We start from the raw sequence: 22,719 nt of genomic DNA, 5'->3' as shown, positions 1-22,719 counted from the left end.
GTGAATGGAAAGTGGACTCAACAGGGGCAAGCAGACAGTAAAATAGACTCTATTTAATAGAGCAATGCAAAATGTGGCTGAATTGTGAAACAACTTATTGTATGTCTGTAATACGTATGATTTCATAGAAGTGTGTGGAAAGGAAAGCGTTTGAAAACAATTCTGGTTTTGCTGAGACTCAACGCGTGGCCTTATCTTTACGTGTGTATCAGTATTGACATCTAGTGGTGACATAAAAAAACGAGTTGGTGAATCCATTACTGTAAAAGCTCTCACTCCTCTCATTTAGGACTATGATATACATATCATATAATTTTATGATCTTGTACCGTGATTGACTGAAAATAATCCGATCTATTGGGTCTGGTATATGACTATTGTTAATTTAATATTATATAGCCGTCTAATTGTTCAATTATGACTTAGACTTAGACTTAGACTTAGACAGAACTTTATTGTCATTTTGTCAACACTAGGTGTGTACAAAACGAAATTTCGTTGCATACGGCTTTCAGCAATGTAGAGGTATTTCGGCTGGTTAAAAAAAGTGACATTCTATATAAAAATATGAAATAAGATAATTATAAAGTACAAAGTGCTTGTACAGTGCAAAATTATAAAATGTTGTTACACTTACGTTTGTCGGACTTGGATATCAAAACTATTACCACAACAGAATTTGTACGTTTTATTTTTTAAAAATAGATATTTATGAAAGCTTAATGTTCGGAAAAATTCTCGATTTACGAACAGAACGCGAAGGCAACAGTGGAAAACGTCGAGTGAGCATGCGTACTAAGTAAACCAGGAAGTCAGACAGTCGGCGAATGCAGTCATGTTCAGTGTGAACGAAATGAGCTGGCTTGAAATAACGTGTTTGGCGTCTATGTGCTCTTAAAGATACAATTCAATTTAGAATGGATTCTTCGCAAGTCTAAACAGAGTGTGGTATTTTATTAGTGTAAATTTAAGGGGTAAGAATTGCGTGACAATGATGTCAGAATGCGACCCGACAGAGACCTCCGAACCTGCGTTGGATACCGAGACAACCGAGGTTTTTCCACCGCAGTCCAATTTCCTCTCTGTACAACGTCCAACAGTGTTATTTGACAAAAACACAGCGGGATTGGGGCTCCAGGCTAACCCTGGCGTTGCCGTACGAATTTCGGACTCGTGTGAAAGCGTCTTGACCGAGCTTGAGGCGGAAGGCTCCGGCGAAGACGTGTTATTGTTGCCGTGTTTTGCTGGGACCTCGTCCCCGCAGAGAAGTGCCCGAGACAAGATCAAGCGGAACAGACACAGCTCGTCATCGGACAAAGACACTTTAGCCTCGCCAGGTAAACATTGATCATAACAACTGCTGCTAGATATTATAGATATATTACGTCAGTCGGTTAGTTTGGTGTATTTATAGATACTGTATCCATCTGAGAAGAGTTTAGAAGATATGCTGGTGAGCAGTATTCACGGCTACGATTTACGATTCAGAATTTACTTACACATAAACAGATCAAGTTTCAATAAGGTTGTTTATTTTATATTATTATTTTTATTATTATTATTATATATGCATTATTATATGATATATATATATATAAAATATATATAATATAATATATATATAATATATATATATATATATATATATATATATATAATATATATAATATAATATATAATATATATATATTATATATATATATAATCTGGTGATTGATTTGAAAGGGGAAACATTTTACTCTCAAACTGGGTCACCATTTCCACGTAACCCAACCCATTTATTAGCTTTAAATCAACTTAAATCCTACTTTTAAAATATGACAATTCTGAGAGTAACATTGCACAGTGCTGACGTGTTAGCACAACATTTTACTCTCAAACTGGGTTACCATTTGCATGTAACCCAACCCATTTATTAGCTTTAAATTAACTTAAATCCTACTTTTAAAACGTGACAATTCTGAGAGTAACAATGCACAGTGCTGACGTGTTATCGTAGTACAATGTGTACTCAGTCGTGTCCACTCGCACGCTCTGATGCAATGGTCATGATATCATCCACTGATGATATAACATTCAACTGTTGCCCTCATATTTTTAGGTTCTTTCGTCGTAGAAGAGCATGAAATAAGTCAAGTATTTTTATTCTGTATTGATTCCCCTTTAGATTTTTAATTTAAAATGCTTTGCTATGCTACCTCATTCCTCGTGGGATGTCTAAACATCTATTTTCTCTTTTATTTTATTGTGTGTCTGTGTGCTGTGCTGATGTTATTTAAGCACAGTCTACAGATGTAGGCTACAAGTAAACATGCTGATCTAATAGGCGTTAATATCCTCCTGCCTTTTTGAACACTTGTGTACACAAGTCATGAAGGATCCAAAAGGGACAATGTTTCAAAAAGAATATATATATATGACTAGAAATATCTATCGCTGGTATTTGTGGCTTGGTGGAATATTGCTGTGTGATCGATGAGATAAGATTCTTATATGGAAATAAATACAGATTTCCATTGGTCCTTTTAGGTATCAACAGTGGGGACTTCAACCACTTTTCAGATGACCCTGAGTTTGCGGATATTATTCAAAGGGCTGAGCAAGCCATTGAGGCTGGTGTCTTTCCAGAGAGGATTTCGCAGGGCTCCAGTGGGAGTTACTTTGTCAAAGATCCTAAAGGGGTGAGGAAGGCAATCATTTGTGACATTCTACAATGACACCAAAACTGTATTCATATATTTTTTAGTGTTTTTTTTTTTCTTTTTCAAAACAAAGTGTTAATTTTTTGGGTGTGAAGGGTCTAGTCATTCAAGTAAAAGATTGTTGCATCAATAAGATGGAACAATGCACTGATTGTTCTACAAATGGCAGTTGTTTATTTTTTTATTTGCCATTTGGAACTCAAATCATTTTGTCTTCAACAGAAAGTCATTGGTGTTTTCAAACCAAAGTCAGAGGAACCATATGGTCACCTGAATCCCAAATGGACCAAATATTTTCACAAGGTATTCAAGTTACATGATTTGTCTTCCTATCTGATCTCAGCAGTCACATGTAAGCAGGTAGAATGCATCGCCATTGTGTGCTTGTCTTTTTTTAGCTCTGCTGTCCGTGCTGTTTTGGTCGAGGCTGTTTGTTGCCAAACCAGGGCTACCTCTCAGAGGCTGCTGCATCGCTAGTTGATAGCAAACTGGGCCTGGGTGTGGTGCCAAAAACAAAGGTTAGACTTTCTCGTGTGTAAATAGTGTGGTTTTTTTTTCTTCACCAGCTGCAGTTGCAGCAAGTGAACTGAGTGATTGCCCTCGTCTGTTCTGTCAGGTGGTGTATTTGGCGAGTGAGACCTTTCACTATAGTGCCATAGACAGAGCCAAATCCAGAGGGAAGAAGTACGCTTTAGAGAAAGTGCCCAAGGTGGGACGACGCTTCCACAGAGTGGGCCTGCCACCAAAGGTAGTACCATCTCCTTCTTATTGTGGTGATTCCCAAACATTTGCAGACCTTGTTCTTTTTATTTTTTTTTTTATTTTTTTATTTTTTTTTATTTTTATTTTTTAAATATACAAGAACCTCTGATTCACTCTAAGTAAAGCTTTGAAAGTATGTGAGCAGGATTATGTTCTATACATCTGTGTTTTCTAGTGAGTGCTAGAGCGCAAGGCTAAACTATTAACTAGTTGCTATTAACTTTTCAGCATGACTCTATTTTGGACAGGTCACATTCTTGATGCAACACTTGTACTTGATTAAATTTGTTTGTGGAAACAATGCTGTCAGGAAGTAAAACAAGGAAGTTAGCTGACATAGTATCTTCCATTTGATGTCGTAATTACACACAGCTAAAATTGAAATGCTGAGGGACAGTGATGTAACCCTTGGTGGTTTTCTCTCTTTTTTTAAGGTGGGCTCATTCCAACTGTTCGTGGAGGGTTATCGTGAAGCCGACCATTGGCTGAGGCATTTTGAGGCAGAACCTCTGCCAGAAAACATCAGAAAACAGCTACAGTCCCAGTTTGAGCGGCTGGTGGTGCTGGATTATGTCATCCGAAACACAGGTTTGTCCTCCAAGTGTGCAACATGACAGCGCAATAGTCAATTTATTTTCCTGCTTCTGAAACTCCTCTCTTGCTCTCGCTCTCTCAGCCACTCGCTCTCTCAGCCACTCACTCTCTCACCTCTCTCTCTCTATCAGAATGCAAATGTATTTTTTTATAAATGTGTACGGCCCGTTCAAAATAATCCACAGTTGAAAATCACTGCTTCGTCTATCCTCACATAAACATGCCTTAATGAAATATACTCCTTGCCAGATCGAGGGAACGACAACTGGTTGATCAAGTATGAGAAACCAGGAGAGTGCGAGGGACCAAAGGTGAGTCTAATCATAGAGCTAACAGCCTTTTGAACTTGTGCATGATGGCAATTTGATGGCATTAGAATTAAATGTCTCTTGAACCCTTTACGGCAGTATTTCCCAACATCTATTGAGCCAAGGTATATTTTACAATAGAAAAAAAATCACACCACACAATTAGCAGAATGGGTCATAAAAGGTTAATTACAAGTTAATTATGTATCATCTGTCAACTAGTCACTGAATGTGAATTTTTACTTCTTTTTCATTTTCTTACATTTTGCTTGACGCAGCAAACAAGTTGAGTACGATGTAGTTGCTCCCTCTGCTGGTTACAGATAGTTACTTGAATTCAATGTGGCTCCTAAAAGAAAAAAAGAAACACTTTGATAGGGCAGAACGATTATGAAAAATCCCAATTGTATGGAAACCTGATGCTGCCAATGCTGAGTAAAAAATTTTTTTTGACTGGCAAATACGTTCAAACGTACTAGCAAGTTGAAGCTAAATGCTCTGTAACGTAGCATTTTCCCCATAATGCCACGGCGTATTGAATTGTGTGGGAGTAAAAAAAAAGCCATTAAGTAAATTTGTTTATTCATAATTTTATGGTTTTGTTGTGCTCTAGTGCATGATTTTTGTTATCTCTTGCCCCCATAATGTCGCGGGGTATGGGAGTAAATAGGCTGTTGCAGATAGACAAACAACCCTTTATGCTCACATTCACATTGAGAATCTTCTTTCAACCTAACATGCATGTTTTAGCAATACAAGGGATGGAATTATACATGATTGACATTTCATAATGATCATAATTCACTGAAGTGAGTTGTATGTCCAGCCCTATTCTAAACAAGAAATCAATACAATAAAAACAGATAAAGGCTTGGAATACAGTTCTCCAGATTTCTGTGGACGCCAGAGCCATCTTACTACTTGCCATCAGTCATTATTATCCACATATTGATTAACAGGTACAAGGCTGTCATCTGTCGGGCCAATTATTCAGGCTTGTGGACAGCGATCAATAAGTGATGGTGGCGTCAGCCATTAATCATTGAATCTCTCTTCTTGCTGCAGGATGCCGAGTGGCTAGAGAACAGTTCGGAGCCTTGCATCAAGATTGCAGCCATTGATAATGGCCTGGCCTTTCCCTTTAAGCACCCTGATGAATGGAGAGCCTGTAAGTCAGAGCTTTTAAAAGATTGGTTCCTGGTGATGTTTCACATCAGTGAGCTTTGATAATGAAGTGATTATGCCAAGTTTTAATCTGACACATTTTTTAACAGTGATTGAACTCCAACAGTTTTTTTAGAATGTTGACCAACAGGATGTATGCATATGTCTCAATCTTACAATTCGCATACTCAAACCATCCTGTATCTGTGCTCTTTGAGGTTAAATGTTGAGAGTTTATGGCTGATGTTCTCTCTTCAGATCCCTTTCACTGGGCGTGGCTCCCCCAGGCCAAGGTGGCTTTCTCCCAGGAGACCAAAGAGTTGGTGCTGTCCCGCCTTTCAGACATGAACTTTGTGCAGGACCTCATTGAGGACCTCTATGAGATGTTTATGGTACAGAGCGATAGCGTACTTTTCACAATTGATTTTTTAATTGTCAAGTTTAACAGTAATAGTCCAGCAAAAAGATGCCAATAAGGCAGCAGCTAACGTGAGTCGATCTTTTCTCATCAGAGAGACAAAGGCTTTGACAAGACCATGTTTGAGAAACAGATGTCCGTCATGAGGGGCCAGGTATTGTTGTCTCTCTTTAATAACCTTTAGTCTGTCTTTTTCTTTCTGAAGTGCTGTCTATTGATAATTTCCAATTTTCCTGAATATAATCAACATGAATCCTGCTTTCACCAGGTGTTGAATCTCACCCAAGCTCTTAAGGATGGCAAGAGCCCTCTACAACTGGTAAAGATGCCCCGCGTGGTGGTCGAGCGCAGCCGATCAGGTGGCCAGGGCCGCGTGGTCACTTTGGGCAACGCCTTCACTCAGACCTTCCACTTTAAGCGACCTTTTTTCTCCTCTTGGTAGAGAGAGGGTGTATCAGTGTTGGTTTTGGTTCTGAAGGCAAAAAGTGTCAAATAAGTGAGGGGATATTCTGAAGAAGTAGGATAAAGAATGTTTTTACCAAGCACTTATTGTGAGGGCAGTGTATGATGTGAATGACGCTTGAGAGGATAACATTACATTGTTAGTGTTTCCTATCGATCGAGCCTATACGGGGTTGTCATGGTTAGATAATCAGCCTAAATGAGCTTTGTTTATAGCTAAACCAGGCAAGATTTTTTTTGTCTGTATTTTTTGTCCACAATTTTATACTATTCACGGGTTTTACCAGTGGGTCAAGTGACAAAAAAAAGACCTCTGTGGTCCACAGGTGTTTGACATTCTCATAAAATATTGCCCCCAAAAAAGTGCATTTGTAAAGAACCTCCAGAAAGTTTCATTTTGCTTTGTTAGGCCACTTTCACTAAATTTGATAAACCTTTCCAAAATGTGTTGAACAAACACAAAGCCAGTGTCTTCAACCCTTACAGTGCTACTGCCAAACTCTTGTCTGCAGAAAGATTCTGTAAAGCCTCAAGAAAAAAAAAAACCATACATATATCTTGTTTAAAACTTGAACTTAAGCCTCATGAAAAGAGGAAGAGGACATAATGCTTGAATGTTTACTATTTATACACGTGTTTTTTTTAAACATTTCACAGGGAGTGAGTACTGTCAAAAACAATCTCACAACACTGAATGTATTTGTTCTTTGACATGTATTTACCTCTGCATGGAGAATGGCACCACTGTCACCCCTCTTTGTGACTTATTATTTAAAGAGGAAAGTCGTTGCCATGGATTTTCTTCCTTATGTATGCATCTTGACATTTTTATTCCACCTTGATGATTGTATGATCAAAGTTGTATATTTAACACAATTAATAAGCTTTGGGAGCATTTAACCTGCAATTGGTGGTGTTTTATGGCTTTTTTTTGGTCTTTGTCTCATCCTGACAAAAAACATGAAGAATCCTTTGCTGTGCCACGAGGGAATTAGATTTACACTTGAGAAATTAAATATTAAGCCATCTCTAATGCTGCAGCTTTTGTTACTCACCCGCTATGGTAACTGTGCTCTGCTTTTACAAAATGTGGCACTCGCCATGTTTGAAGTGGCAAAGGAAATCTATGTGACTTACAGTATATTCTTCAGGCTGTATGCATTTGAGGACCAAAATATAAGTTTGCCGTTTTGCTCCAACTGTGGCTTCTTCAGCCAGTCAAATAATGCAATTTTATGTTTTAATCCAGTGTTTACTTTTAAATTAAACGTAAGATTACCGACCCTTAAAAAATCGCTTGGAAGCTCCCGTCTTATCCATTTAGACTGCAACATTCTGTTGTACAGATTCTCATTGTTTATTTGATTATTAAACTCAGTGTATTATGACTGTTAAAAATACCCCAAATATTTACTGTACTAATATTTTAACTGATTTTCAATGCGTTCCTAGGTCTGTATAAAGGGGTTTTATAATAATAGTGATGATAATAATTATTGGTAGTAGTTGTAGCAGCAGCTACTGTATATTTTACCATCTTGGCAGAGTTGATTATATTGCTTATTGAAGGTAAAGATGTCACGTAAAAACTAAATCCAGACAGGCTGCGTATTAACGCACTGTGATGCAGGTCATTTAGTGCCTCGCTTATGATTCATATTTGTATGAACACTACATATGAGGTGGTAAAGATGAAATATACTGGGATCAATAATTGTGAAGTTCACCTGCAAACAAACAAGCATTCAGTTACGCTTCCATTCACATCTCTGGACAATTGAGAATCTTGTGTTGCAAGAAGAACGTTTTGGAATGTGTGAGGATGATCATCAGTCCAATCTCTCGAGGACTTTAATTTCCACGCGTACATGTGTCATAGGTGGCACATAAGCTATAACACTGAATTAACCACCATATTTTAATGATCACGCAAATTGCTACAGCTTGTAACATTGTATGTAATCGTTGACCTTTTCTTACTACACTCATTATGTGAGTGTGCCACGACTGAAGGAGGGAAAGCAGAATGATTTAGAACATTTATTTAAGGGCAAGTCAGGTCAAAGAACCTATTTGCTATAATGTGGTTCTGTGTCCCCACTAGTATAAACACAGTATTCTGATTAATGCATTTGTGGAATATGAGTTAAGCAGCTATATTTATCCATCTCAGTGGGTAGCCATTTTGCCACTTGCTGCCACCTGAAAATGAAGCCAGAGATGTTAATGTATCTACTGTAGGTCTGTAAAGCCCTTTGACAGTCTTTTGTGATTAAGGGCTATATAAATAAATTTGACTTGACTTATTGACCACAGTGCCGAAGGGCTTGCTCGGGCTCCCTTAATGACCCCTTTGAGACTCTTTGTAATTAAGGGCTTATTAAGTAAATTTGACTTGATCACAGTGCCTAAGGGCTCAGCTAATGACCACCAGTTTTCTGGGTTTGCTCATGTGAGATTCACAAACTGAAGCTTTAGGCACTGTGGTGTCATTTCCAGTCGTCAGCATGGCAACCCAAGGCAAAATGTCCACCCCGTGAAATGGATTAAAAAACAAAAGGCGGATTTGCATTTTCATATTCCACAAACTCTATATAAATCCGAATGTTTTGATTATAGAAATACAGTTACTAATGCAAGCAAAGACTGTAAGTACTAATGCAAGTCCTGTACTTAAAAAGTGCAAACTAAAAAGGTTAACATGTATTTTTACTGTCAGTTTCATGCAATCCCCTTTTTGATAACTGCACACCCAATAATAATTACCCTACTGACTAATACATGTTCAATCACTTTCTTAGTGCATGTAGGGAATAAAAGTTATGTGAAAGTTAGCAATCACCCCGCAAAAAAAAAAAAAAAAAAAAATGCCTACAGATAGGTGAAACTGAAGATGCTGAACCGTGAGTATGTCCATTGTATTCTGACTGGAAGGAGCCGCCACCCCTACCCCGTCGCCCTCCCTTCGTCGCCCTCCTTTCAACTACGCCCATGATTGCAGGTCCGGGAATCTTCCTACAGTAATGTGGTCGAGTCTGCAGACTTCTTTCAGGGCTTGAGAATTTGATATATTTTCTACTTGTCTTTTAATTAATGTCACTATCACATCATCTTCAGCATGATTCTGCAGCAACTTTTATTTACAGCAGCCTTTCTCTTTGCTCTCAACCTCACCGAAGCGGGAGACCCTGCCAGTTGCTTCTCCCGGTGCGACCCGAGCTCTTGTCCAAGCCCCATATGTGCCGCCGGATACGTTCTCGACCGATGCAACTGCTGCACGGTGTGCGCACCTGGAGGGGGCGAGGGCGACCCCTGCAGCAGCAACCTGCCCGCCGTGCCCTGCAAGGACGGCATGGTTTGTGCGCGACGAGGCTCCAAGGGGGTCTGCCGCTGTAAAGTAGGACATTTGGTGTGTGGAAGCGACGGGAAAACTTATGGAAATGTTTGCAAGATGAGAGCAGCCAACCGCAATAGGGAGGGGAAACCCGCAGTTCAACCGGTGCATGAAGGACCATGTGCGCTTCCAAGTGCAGGTAACAAGCCGTCCGAGAATTTATTCAATATCTGCGCTGAATTGCCCACGTACTAGTACACCAGTAATGAAATGACTACTATATAATTTTTGGGAATTAATGATATTTGTAATTTGCATGTGTGTATGTTTACTCATGTAAATACAGTGATCCCTCGCTACTTCGCGTTTCGTTTATCGCGGCTTCACTACATCGCGGATTTTTTTTTCTTCCAAATTAAAAACAATTTAAAAGTCAAAATAAAACTTCTAAATTGAAGAAACATGTGTCTAACCTTTAGGACAATGTAGTATTGCTCCAAATGTTCGTTTACATTCATTTAGAAGTCCTTTTTCGCGTGTTAGCACGACTGCGAATTAGCACCTTTCCGCTAACTCGTTAGCCTGCCCAGTACTTCTTGTTGGTGACCGTACTTCGCGGATTTCTCTTATCGTGGGTGGTTTTTGGAACCGATTATCCACGATAAACGAGGGATTACTGTATTGACATTTTGACTGATACAATATGTCAGTTTAGGTACCAGCAGCCCCCGCTACAAGTTCAACTTCATTGCCAATGCCGTGGAGCAAATAGCACCAGCTGTTGTCCATATTGAGTTGCGCTTAAGGTGTGTGTTTTTATACAATATATTGTGAGCATATGTCAAACATCACTTTCTATACATTAGATAAGCAATGAACTACCCCATCATCATACACTTCTGTGGTTGCATCACAAAACAACAACTAATCCAAAAATGTCACGCATGATGATTGTTATCGTGTGACTTTATAAACATTTGAATTTATTGTGTAAATGCTCCATCATTATCATGTTCTTTTCTATGATTTCCCCAGACATCCCCTCTTTGGCCACTCCATGCATCTTTCCAGTGGCTCCGGTTTCATTGTGACCCCGTCCGGCTTGATTATAACCAACGCTCATGTGATAACCACCAGCGTCATGGTGATGGGGCAGCTCCAGCTGCATGTTGAGCTTCATGACGGCAGCGTGTACGAGGCTTCGGTCAGAGAGGTAGACAGGAAGTCTGACATTGCCACCATCAAGGTCAACCCTCAGGTAGAAATACATACACGATTAATGCGAGTTATTATTCTTTGAACTTGCGCCGCTTCCTCTTCTGGTGTTTTGGGACTGCTGGTGTATAACGCTTCATACCACCAGGTTATGAAAATGGTCTGCACAACCTTTAGAAAGCTACCAGTACTATGTACATAAACAGCAGGACTATAACGCTGATGTGTGTATTCTCACACTCATACCTCACATACGTCATTTTTGGAAGTGTCCTTCGCACCAAATCATTTTTCTCAAGTGTCATTCTTCCTCTTTGCTTTTCAATGTTGGTGTGTGAGTAGAAGAAGCTCCCTGTTCTGCCTCTGGGCCGTTCATCTGATCTCAGACCAGGCGAGTTTGTGGTGGCCATTGGTAGCCCCTTTGCCCTGCAAAATACAGTCACCACTGGCATTGTCAGCACAGCACAGAGAGATGGCAAGGAACTGGGCATCCACGACTCTGACATGGAGTACATCCAGACTGACGCCATCATTAATGTTGGTGGACATATGCACGCACAAACACATACATAACATTGGGAAATTGACACTGAAATTGTTTGCCCACATGATAAATAATTATGTGGTGTTCTCTCTTTATCCAACTTTTGGGACAAGTATGGAAATTCTGGAGGGGCCCCTTGTTAACTTGGTGAGTATTGTATGAAACCCTGAATTGTACCTGCAAGTTGTTATTCAGCACTCCATTCCTTGCTACAGTATATTCTTATCCTTACAAGTGTGACGAGTGTGCTGGTGCAAATCCCAGCACGTTTTTTTTTCAGATTCTAAAAACAAGGTTGGTGACCCAATCCAGAAGATGGTGCTGTTTCCTTTCTTTCCTACAAATTACAGTACAGTACAGTGCTGGGTTATCTGTTACAGAATTAGGATAGTCTCATCATCATCCAGCACAGCCACCAACAGTATCTAATATTGTGCTTTTAGTAGAATTAACCGTGTTAGCTAGGAGGGCCTGAGCACCAACCTAATTATAATGCTCAAAATCATAAGCAGGGCAGAACGACAAACCAGACGATACATGATTTTGACCTCAGTTCTAAAACAGACATGTCTTGGTGGTCATTATTATGAATCCAGTCAATTCTGAAGTGTGTGATATCGTACACCTTTATATTTGTTTCAGGATGGTGAGGTGATAGGGATCAACACTTTGAAAGTGACAGCAGGCATCTCCTTCGCCATACCCTCGGACAAAATCAGACATTTTCTTGCGGAGTCACAGATTAAACATTCCTATGAATTGGAGGCAAATTCAGTGGAGAGCCAAGGTTGGAAATGATTACCATTAAGTGTTGAAACGAGCCAGCACATTGTCATCCGTATTATATCTTTTGTGACAGATACGCTACATCTTCAAATGGGTTAACAGAGATGGGCAGAGTCAGAAGCAGGTGAGATTTTCAGGGCCTGAAACTGCTATTCAGTCCTTAAGTATTTACTAATAACTGTCTTGTGTTCTCAGGGGTTCTTGGGGGGAAGAGACGTTTACTGGGCATTAACGTGCTCACAATTACCTAAGTGTAAAGATACTGAAAAACAGTACAGCTACATTGGACTATACTGGAGGCTGTTTTTTTTTACTTGGCATTTCATGGGCAACACAACAAAAAAATGGAATTTTATACGTACTTTCTAGTTGGTGGAATTCGCTGTGTGTTTGCTTGCTGCAGTCTAACAGCAGCACGGGAATATCACAAGTTGGATTTTCGTGACGTCGCCAGATGTGTCATACGCAATCAGAAAAATATGTTCACACACAGATACCAAAGCACAGACACATCACAGATGGAACAAATCTTGCTGAGCAGGATTAGAAATGTTTGTTAATTCAATTACTTGAGTCACGTCACATTGTATTGTATGAACTTGTAAGTGTATTTTAAGATAATCGGGTCTTTGTCTTTTGGGCCACGAGTTGTACTGAATGTTTTATTTACTGTAAATTTCAATGGACAAAACATGTAGGACACCTATGAGTGCTGGTTAAGTGCAGTGCATGCATCCTCTAGTGTATGATGTCAGGTTTAAATAATGTATATAACAATTAAAAAAAAAAGATGTATATTTTTTGCAGTGCTTGCTTTGTTTTGAATACATCTTCCAAAGCATAATCTATCGTTTACATGGAAATGCAACCACAGTGGCGCACCACCTATAAATAGCAGTGTGCCCTTTTGTTTAGCCAATTATTCAATTTAATTTAAATGGGGGGGTTTGCAAAATTTCATCTCAGTGTTGTCACGGGCCACATAAAGTGATGTCGGGGGCCAGATTTGGCCCCCAGGCCTTGATTTTGACATTTGTGACATAGACACTTGAAGCTAGTTTAAATAGGGTATGGGCTACATCAAAAGAGCTTAAATAAGAGACTCAGATGTCAAACATTTCCAGGTGTCCTTAGTCTGCATCACCTACTTGCATTCTCGACTAATCGAGGACAGTAAATGGGACCATTCCAGGTCTGTCCTGCCTCCTGCAATGGATGGACGGATGCTTTGGTTTGTTATTATGACAGTCGAAAGAAATATAATCGATTTTATAGCATAAAGGTTTCATGTCCTCTTTTGACCACCAAACAGTAGCTTAAGGGATGCTGGTAGTAAATATTACGTCTATGCTTCTATACACAACAGATGGCAGTACCTACAGCAAGGAAACACATTATTCAGGGAGATAATTATGGGATTGGAACATCTTGGCAAAAGCGTCCACAGAGCCATCTGACATGACAGATTGACAGAATTCAGCAGAGCTACAGCAGTAGAGTATGCACTAACTACTTCCATCTGCTTCTATTGGGTGAGGTCTGCATACTACACAGACACACAAACACTCATGCACACCTATTGACTATAACTCAGTGTATCACAGACAAAGGCACCATCTCTTTAAAATGTGGTTCCATAACTGCTCATTAGTCTCGGAAAAGATTAAGTGAGCCCAATGTCGAGTGTTCTCATCTGCACTTTTTCTCCCTCTTAGTAGAAGCCGGATAGATGTGCTAACAATGCACATTCAGTACCAGGTTTGCTCGTGTCAAGTTTTATACAATTTTGCAATAATCAATTTAGACAATGACTCTGAGATGTGTTAACAGTTGTGTGTATTCAGTGTTAGCTGTTATATCTAGGATGGGAAAACTTCAATTTTGAAAGGGGACCAGTTTTCCTGGGGAGGTCACAGACTCGCTAACAAGAAGCTGACAAAAAAAGATATATTTTAAATATACACAATGTATGTACTCTTGCTGTTATTTCATTTTTGACGTTTTGTCTTCCTGTATAAAAATTCTAAAGTCCTAACCCAACAATAAAGGGTTTGAATAATATCACCACATAGTGTGTTCTCTTGCATGACAAAATGACATCTAAGGATGGCACAAAAATGCTGAACAAGAAATCAACATTAAGTGCAAGAACTAATTTTGCATATTTTTTTACAACGATCAACTCACTCAAATTTTAATATATTGCGGGGACTATATTGATTTGCTGGGAAAAGTCTGTTTCATCCCACAGTGGCGCACAGAGGCGGTGATGGTGATGGAAAGAAACCTCTCGCGATGTGCTTGCATGTGTCTTGTGCTTTTTGTCCTGTTTCTCTCTCTTTTCGGGAACATCTGAAATATTTAAAGTCACTAATCACATAAGGACACCCCAGTCTTTGTTCTTCCTCTCAAGCCTGCAGATCATTCATCCGCGTTCTTTTCGAGCCGAATGGTCAAGACAATTAAATGGCAATTACCTTCCTCTCCTGGAGCTAATAACACCTCAACATGGAAGCAAAAACATTTTTCCACCAGTTTCTCTCCTTTGAAGTACAGCAATAAGTCTGTGTGCAAACCACTATCAGATTTTAACTTAAAATTTGAGTTTTCAATTGTCAATGATATTATAATAATTATACTATATAATATTCTATATAATAGTATTATAATTATATATTATAATATACCTGACCAGCCTAATGCAAGACACAGACTTGCACCTTCAAACCTAAGAAATATGAGTCAGGACTTGCAGTCCACCCATTGCTGCCCTGTAAAACAATATAGAAATTATGGCCAGCCTGCTCCAAATTCTCAGTGTGCACCCGAAAATACTGCGGCATGTTTGATGTCAAAGTGTTCATATTTGCTTTAAGCTAAACCATCTTTTCACAGCGAAGAAAAAAAGCCAATGCTTTAGCCTACTTTTGGTTTCAAATAAATTCCTCAAAACATGGGATGGCCTCAAAATGACACGCACATGCACGCGCGTACACGCACACGGAGTAAAGTCAGGCCAGAAATTCTTTTGTCAGTGCTCAGAGATGGCGAAATCCTGCGAGGCCTTCCTCTATTTCTCAACTCCTCCTTTCTGGCAGACTGCTGACTCATGCTCTATCTATCTCTGGTTCACTCTCTCCATACTGCTGTGTCTCTCTTTCAAAACCCAAACAACCCTGTCCCCAACTCCTCCTCTGTCAAGCATTTCATGAGATTTTAAATAACTCAGTGACATTTCTATCATGTGACTTGTGTGTGGGCTGTGTGCATCCATTTGCATAAGTAATATTGTTCAAAGTGTTGGTTAAGTTGATTATATATGTGTGTGTGGGTGTTGGTAACAAGGGTTCATCTTGGCTGCCTGCTGCCTGTGTAGCAAGCTGAGATTTTTTCTGTCTTGTTTTTTTTGCTGGGTTTTTATTGCCAGACCAGGAAAATAGTATGTTCTTTGCCTGGCTGTATTTTTTAGTAGTAGTACTTCTTGGTAGACCCCCAAGACATATTTAACAGAAGCCTCAAGACAAGAAACAGATGCACAGAAGACTGCAGGAAATATTTGGCACATAAAAAAAATCATGGTGGTGATTGCTGGAGAAAGAAAACACACGTACAGTAACCAAAGTGCAATGACAACAAAGAGTTGCAATAATATAATAAGTCCACTGATGTCTTGGATGAGAAGGCCTATCAACTTTAATTTCATATCAGTGGTGGGTGGCACTGTTTGAGAAATTTGACATGTGTTATTCCACTTGTTTTGCAAGAAGGTCTTTGCATGAAACGGGGAGGTTTTACTGGGTGGGTTTACTAAATTCTTTGGCCTCCCCTGGCTGGTAGCTATCTATCAATAATAAATATGTAAATAAATTCTATCAATAATAAATTCAACATTTCGTTCTAAATGTTAGTAATGCAGTACCCAACCTCTCTGGACCACTTTAAATATGTATTTATACCCTTTGTAGACTGGAAAGTATTTAGTGACAGTTCTTTGGGGAGTCCAATGGCACAAAAAGAAGCACGGATCAATTTTTTTCCTTTTTCACCTATATTGAATGACTTTTTCACTTTTAGCGATGCAATTTGCCACCAAGTATGACGCTCTTAAGGTACTTAGATTTAGTGACAAATCACTTTTGGAGAGCCGCGAGCAGCATATTGGGTTTCAGGCATGGAAATCACCTCTTGCACTCATAAAGGGGTAGGAATAAAAAAAAGCTACGCTTCCTCCTACTCCTTTTCGAACATTCTTTGTTGTGGGTTTTATTTCTCTTCAGTTTGTTGATTTTTTAGGGGGATATTTGTTTGTGTCATGGACTTAGATATGGCACTTTAAAGTGTTGTTTTATTTTTTCCCTATTTTTCACGTTATAAATATGTTCGAAATAAAGATATATCAATCAATCAATCAATCAATCAATCAATAAAAAAAATCCATATTTCAAGTGCGTCTTCTGTGAAATGCACCTTTTTTTCTTTCTCTTTTTGGGGATAGTTTTTTGTGTTAAATTCTCAGTGGGCATTTCCCCCATTGGATACACTTGCTAAATATATCTGTTTATTTTACGCATTTTGCTAGTAGGTGGATTTAGGACTCAAAACTTTTACTAACATGCCCAGTTTATGTAGTTTTTGGATCAGAAAATTGAAAAAAAAAAAAATTTTCCAACTCTTTCCAACAAGCCGACCTCCAGGGCTTGTCTTGCAGTTATATATCCGATATTGACGCACACGGGCTAGTGATGAACAGAGAGCCTCCTCGCAATATGTTATATTTAGAATTTGCGGTCTGCTACATAAAAAGGGCGCGTGGGCCGAACGTTTATCACCCTTTCTATAAATAGCTAGACAGTATAAAAGTCTACATGTCAATACCGTGCCAGCGACAAACATAGAGCATTCTACATGTTATTGTTATTTTCATCTTAAATTAGCATCACACAGCCAGTCTCCTCCACTATCAGCACGTGACTGGGAGGGATGCAGCAAGGGAGAGCGAGGCAGGGCGGGTGAGCTGGAGTGACAGCGAGCGTGGCTGAAAACGAGTGTGTCTGAACATGTGAGTTGGGGCTCAGCCGAGACCTGCTTCCACGCTCAACACTCATCTAAGGCGAGTAGTTTCGATCAATTCACCCCCCAACACGACATCTTTCAGGCGCCGAGCTTGTGAGTGAGGACTGCTTAAGCTGAGGACAATCATCACCTGCAGATAGGCTGATTGACTTGCCTGCAGGGCCGGTGGGCAGTGTGAAAGCCTTCTCAGGCAACAGAATGACGTGATGCATGATTTCTATACTGCGGTGGCAAACGTGGGAATTGCAGCGTTATGTAATAACCCCGCATACTCAGCATATGCATTGAGTCATTCGGCCATGGGTGGACTTGTCCGCATCCTAACAGCACTTCTTAAGTGCTTGTGCCATCAGCATTGTGTTGCTTGCATAACCGCATCCACACCACTTTGAAAACCCAGAGGAAGCATGTGACCACAGAGAGGGTTCCTTCCCGCTGAAGGATGGGCGGGGGAAGGTATTTCTTGTCATCCCCTCATTTTTCCCGATATTTTTCTTCTTAGCAGCAAAGGGAGTTTTTCCGCCGATTATTAAGCCGACATGCACAAGGACAACCGCTCCACTGAGGATAGAGGCTGACAAAAATAAAAAGGCATGACGAATTCTGGTAGCAGCCTGTTAATGATTGAATATAAATGGCTCCTACGGGGAGACCACAGGGGGAAAAACAACATCTGGGCAGGTGTTTGGTAAGGCGCTTCACGCCCACCAACAATCATATACCATGTGTGTGCTACACTGTAGCACAAGAAACAACCTGGCCAAACAGTCACATGCTCAAGCACGCTTACACTTGGATGCTTGAGGTGATGCACATGAGCTCAGCTATACACAGCGAACGTCTTTGCAAAACCAGTCTCTTGGATGCCGAAAGAACAAGCGCAGATTGATGCGTGATATAAAGATTTGGCATATATGAGCTGGCAAGCGGTTAGTTCAGCACAAATCAGTGTTAAAGGGGATGTAGTTGAAAGAGTTGCGTGCCCACCAGAGATTTTGCGTTGCCACGGAGACGAGCAAGTTTCCACATTTCACCTGCTGTTTCCTGAACTCAATCTGTCATGGTGGTCACACATAAATTGTGTCATGTTGTCATGTTTTGTTTAATTGAGGCCTGTTAAGAATTATCTACTATTAACACACATCATGCACATACAGCCATCGGCCACAACATTAGGTACCCCTGCATGGGCTAACAATGTTCTTTTTTTACCTAAATATTACTCACTGTCAGAGAATTTTACAATGTGTGTATTAATGTGTTTGTAACATCCATTACACCATATCATCGTTTCTAATATGCTTTATTTTGATACATGACAGGGAAAAAAATATTAGAAACAACACTTAGTATGATGCAGGGCATGTCTAGCCACTCTAAGTAATAAGTAAAACACATTAGTACATTATTATGCCAAGGACAATGTTAGTCATACTTGGAGATCATCTTCTTTGCAAAAGCAGATCAGATGTTTTTCATATAAAGCATGCACTTCTCGTGAGTCTATGCATTGTAAAGCTTGATGTTGCATTCCTCTGGGAACCAAACAATTTTTGAGTCGAAAACATCCCAAATGAGGGTGCAAACACCCTGACAAGCCCATATTAAGCGCTGCTTGCATGAATATTGTTCAAGCGTCACATGAGCCAGCAAGCGGCTGCACGTGCAGGGCGCACGGCATCTTCAGCGTGAGAGGAGGCGCCGGCTAGTGCGCATGTTTGAAAGCCACGAGATCGAAAGAGAGAGAGAGCAAACCACCGTCCACACACTTTTCCTCTGGTCTTTTCTGCAGTTAGTCCACAATAGGTGAGAAGAATGATTGGGAGTAGCTGAGGCAGCTCATGCCAGAAGGGATCAGTTTAGGTGTTTCAGCACTGGACAGCTCTCCACATGTGCACTTAGTGTGGCAATCTGTCTCAGCTGATGGGGAGCTCAAACATGTAGGACTTTGTTCCACAAGTGCTGGCAAAGCGGAACCTCGAACGATGACCATCCCCGAGTTCCTTCTGGAAGTATCCATCGTGGTGGTGGCTGTTGTTTCCTTGGTGACCAACATGTCGGTGCTGCTGTGTTTCACCCACAGCTCAGAGTTGAGGTCCCACGTGCCGGGAATCTTTGTCCTCAACCTGTCTTTCTCCAACATTCTCCTGGCTTTCATCAACATGCCTGCCACCTTTTTCGGGGTGGCCAAAAGCGCAGTGCCCTTCGGGAAGTCGTTCTGCCAACTGGTCAGCTTTGCCGAGACTTTCCTCATCACCAACAGTATGTTGAGCATGGCGGCTCTCAGCCTAGACAGGTGGATCGCCGTCATGTTCCCTCTGAGCTATTCCAGTAAGATGCGCTACAGGGATGCCATCCTGATGGTGGTCTATTCCTGGCTGCAGTCCCTCACCTTCTCTCTGATTCAGCTGCTCATGGATTGGGGAGGCTACAGCCACACGTACGCCTCATGCACCGTTCACCTGGCCGCAGATGGAAGGTCACAGCTGGCCGCCTATGCCACCTTCACAGTGCTGCTCCATTGCTGCAGCTTTACTCTCAGTCTGGCAGTGCTTTGCTTCTCCTACCTCAAAGTTTTGAGAGTCGCCAAGTCCCATTGCAAGAGGATAGACGTCATCACAGTGCAGACTCTGCTCCTCTTGGTTGACATTCACCCCAGGTACAGCATGGTGAAGTTTAATTGCTTGTCTGTTGTCGTGTCAAGCAAATTCCCACTAAGCGAGCGTGTCAATATTTTATAGCTTGTAACGTGTGCACGAATGTTTCTTTGTCTTCCCAGTGTGAAAGAAAGGTGTTTGGCAGAACAGAAGAAGAGGAGGCAGAGGGCCACAAAGAAAATTTGCGTTTTCATAGGTTCCTTCATCTTCTGCTATTCACCATATGTTATAACAAGGTAATTACTAACTTTGTATGCTTTTAAATGCACACAAACCCTAATGAAGAAAAGTTGAATAGAAAATGAAAATGAAGTCACCATTTTTCTTCTCTTAGTCAGCAACAGTGAGTTTGACATTAAAACAATAAACCTAAGAATATTAGCAATGACTAAATTAAATTGCATTCTATTACAGTATGCATTTGCAATATCTCTTCTGTGCAATTTGTTGTTCTTTTTTTTATTTTGATTTGAGATTCCGAAGTACATTTCTCTCCATACAACACGTGTTTTTATAAAGAATATCGCCGCGAAATCATTCTAGTTTTACGAGTTGAAAGAGAATCATTTAGCTCTTGCAACAGCACTCTTATATTGTCCATCATCCAACCATGGACACACTGCGCACAGAGTAGGAGATATGAAAAGCAGTGACCCAACCCTTAAGCAACAGTATGGAAAAAAAATATTTATCAGAATGAAAAGAAAGATAGGAAGAGACTAAGAAACGAAAAAATATTTTTGTTGTAAATTGATCTACATTTCTTTATTTTCTCATTTTTATGCCAAATACAGTGTTATGTAGGGGGGTATTTATAGCAGTATTACAGACAAATGAATTTGAGTTTTTCACACCGTACTAGAATTAAGTGGAAATTGCACATTTACTACACTAGGTGGCAGTGGCACTCTCATTTTCAGAGTATTAGCCCCTCTGAAAAAGTGTATTTAGAAAATATTTCTTGTCAAATGACAATATTCGTAGTTGCGTCAGAGAGTAAGGTTGGGCGTAAAATATTTCCTTCTTGCTGGGGGTGGTGGTATAACGAAAAACGAAAAAGAATTGCAAAGCACTGCCTTCGGGAGGTGTAAAAGAAAATAACTGAGAAGCACTGGGCTAATGGAGCTTGACTATATTCATGTTGTGAAGAATGCAATCAGAGAGGTATTAATTTAACAATGCATTTAGCCCACTGTAGCTACTTCTTATTTTGCCTACATGAGATAATATTTGTGCAAACTTCAAAACAATATAAACCCCTGTCTTCCCTTTGCAGGTTAGTGGAGTTGTTGCCCTCTGTGCACATCCCACAGTACTGGGGCATCATCACTAAATGTCTGTGCTACGCCAAGGCTTCAAGTGACCCATTTGTCTACTGTCTACTGCGGCATCAGTACAGAAAAGTCCTGGTTCGTATCATTGGACGCTTTTTCAGGAAGGATCATTACTTACTGTCTACCAGCAGCTGGAGCAGCACATTTGACACTACAGAAGACAACTGCGCTAGAACAACATGAATTCAGTGTGCAGCTCTTTCTAATGAGGTGTCAACGGCACACCTTCTGTGCAATGCTTAGACGAAAGTAGCTCGGGAGCAAATGGACGAGAATCTGTATGCTGCTCAAGGACATTTCCCCCGAGGGCTTGGTCACGTGCTTCTCGAAGAAAGTGTGACCAATTGTTTTTGTCAAGGACATGTACTAACAATGTATGCTGAATGCAGGCAGGCATTGTTGTGATGAGTGCCAAAGATCCTTTTAAAGGCTACAGACTGTTAATTTCCATAGGGCTGATCAGTTTTCCTGCAGAGGCACTGACAAGGATTTCTTCACACAAGCAAATGTACATAAGCTTATCCATTTTGCATTTATATCATAAATGTTATTGTACTGTACATTTCCAGTTACATTGAAATTTTAAAGAAATCTTGTTCATGTACATAAAATCTTATAATGTAGACTCAGACAACAGTCGAACTGACTTAATATTGTGTTCAGTGCCATGCATTTCAATTTGTGTGATTGTACCACAAGACAACACAAATTCACGTTTCAAGAATAAACTGTGTCTTTTAATCCACTAAAAACATGGTGGTCTTGGAATTAATGTGTGTAAATTAATTGAGAAACCCAACTTGTAAAAATATACTGAAGTAAAAACAACTCAGCAAACAACTTGCAACTCGCATTGTTGCCAACGATGTCATGCAGTAAATCATATTTTACAGTTGTTCTAACTTGAATATATGTTTTAGCACCCCAAAATACAGGTTGTGTTTATTTTTTACAATGCACATGTTTGTGTGCCTGTAGTGAGCAGGCTATCTCCTAGATCACACAATTTTAGAATTGTATGGACGTGATGCAACCATTTGGATTCTCTGGCGAGGGGTTGGCAAATGGAAACAAATTCCTCCACCTGCATTTTCATTCAGATCCACATAAACTGAGTCAACCGGCTATGTGAGGGGGTCATGTGTCTCCTCAAAGTTTCATACAAGTATGTGGTTTTGTGTAATTTAGCTAAGTTTTTTGTCCCTGCCTTGATTGTTAATAGATACAGCATTTTTTAATAATAAAAATGAAATTAGAAGTCATGAAAAGTATTGGCAGCCAAATATTTAAGGGCTCAACTAATGCCCAATTGTTGTTCAGAAGGGAATGAATAAAAATAAATGAGTTTTTCTGCACAGATTTTCTG

General features: G+C 40.1%; 3 protein-coding genes across 3 annotated transcripts; all 3 read left to right on the top strand.

The window, feature by feature from the left end:
* Nucleotides 1–798: 798 nt before the first annotated feature.
* pi4k2b (phosphatidylinositol 4-kinase type 2 beta) lies at nt 799–7,317 on the top strand. Its single transcript, XM_037255670.1, has 11 exons — nt 799–1,337; nt 2,530–2,681; nt 2,925–3,005; nt 3,101–3,220; nt 3,319–3,450; nt 3,899–4,052; nt 4,308–4,369; nt 5,432–5,534; nt 5,789–5,922; nt 6,043–6,102; nt 6,217–7,317. Exons 1-11 carry the CDS (start codon nt 992–994, stop codon nt 6,388–6,390), a joined length of 1,518 nt encoding a protein of 505 aa, XP_037111565.1. The 5' UTR covers nt 799–991; the 3' UTR covers nt 6,391–7,317.
* A 2,211-nt stretch (nt 7,318–9,528) lies between these two features.
* On the top strand, nt 9,529–13,338 carry htra3a (HtrA serine peptidase 3a). The gene is given in 8 exon segments (XM_037250032.1): nt 9,529–9,943; nt 10,460–10,550; nt 10,780–11,002; nt 11,302–11,496; nt 11,617–11,631; nt 11,633–11,650; nt 12,146–12,290; nt 12,363–13,338. Coding segments are annotated over 8 exon segments (1,128 nt in total). The 3' UTR covers nt 12,389–13,338.
* Nucleotides 13,339–19,015: 5,677 nt separating this feature from the next.
* gpr78a (G protein-coupled receptor 78a) lies at nt 19,016–22,116 on the top strand. The gene is made up of 3 exons (XM_037260825.1): nt 19,016–20,021; nt 20,142–20,255; nt 21,296–22,116. The coding sequence occupies exons 1-3, from the start codon at nt 19,204–19,206 to the stop codon at nt 21,534–21,536; spliced, it is 1,173 nt and encodes a 390-aa protein (XP_037116720.1). The 5' UTR covers nt 19,016–19,203; the 3' UTR covers nt 21,537–22,116.
* The last annotated feature ends 603 nt before the right edge of the window (nt 22,117–22,719 follow it).

Source organism: Syngnathus acus, chromosome 1 (genome assembly GCF_901709675.1).
Source record: "Syngnathus acus chromosome 1, fSynAcu1.2, whole genome shotgun sequence".
Classification (NCBI taxonomy): Eukaryota; Metazoa; Chordata; class Actinopteri; order Syngnathiformes; family Syngnathidae; genus Syngnathus; species Syngnathus acus.
The sequence above is the reverse complement of the archived record's forward strand: the minus strand, read 5'-3'. Positions and strand labels throughout refer to the sequence as shown.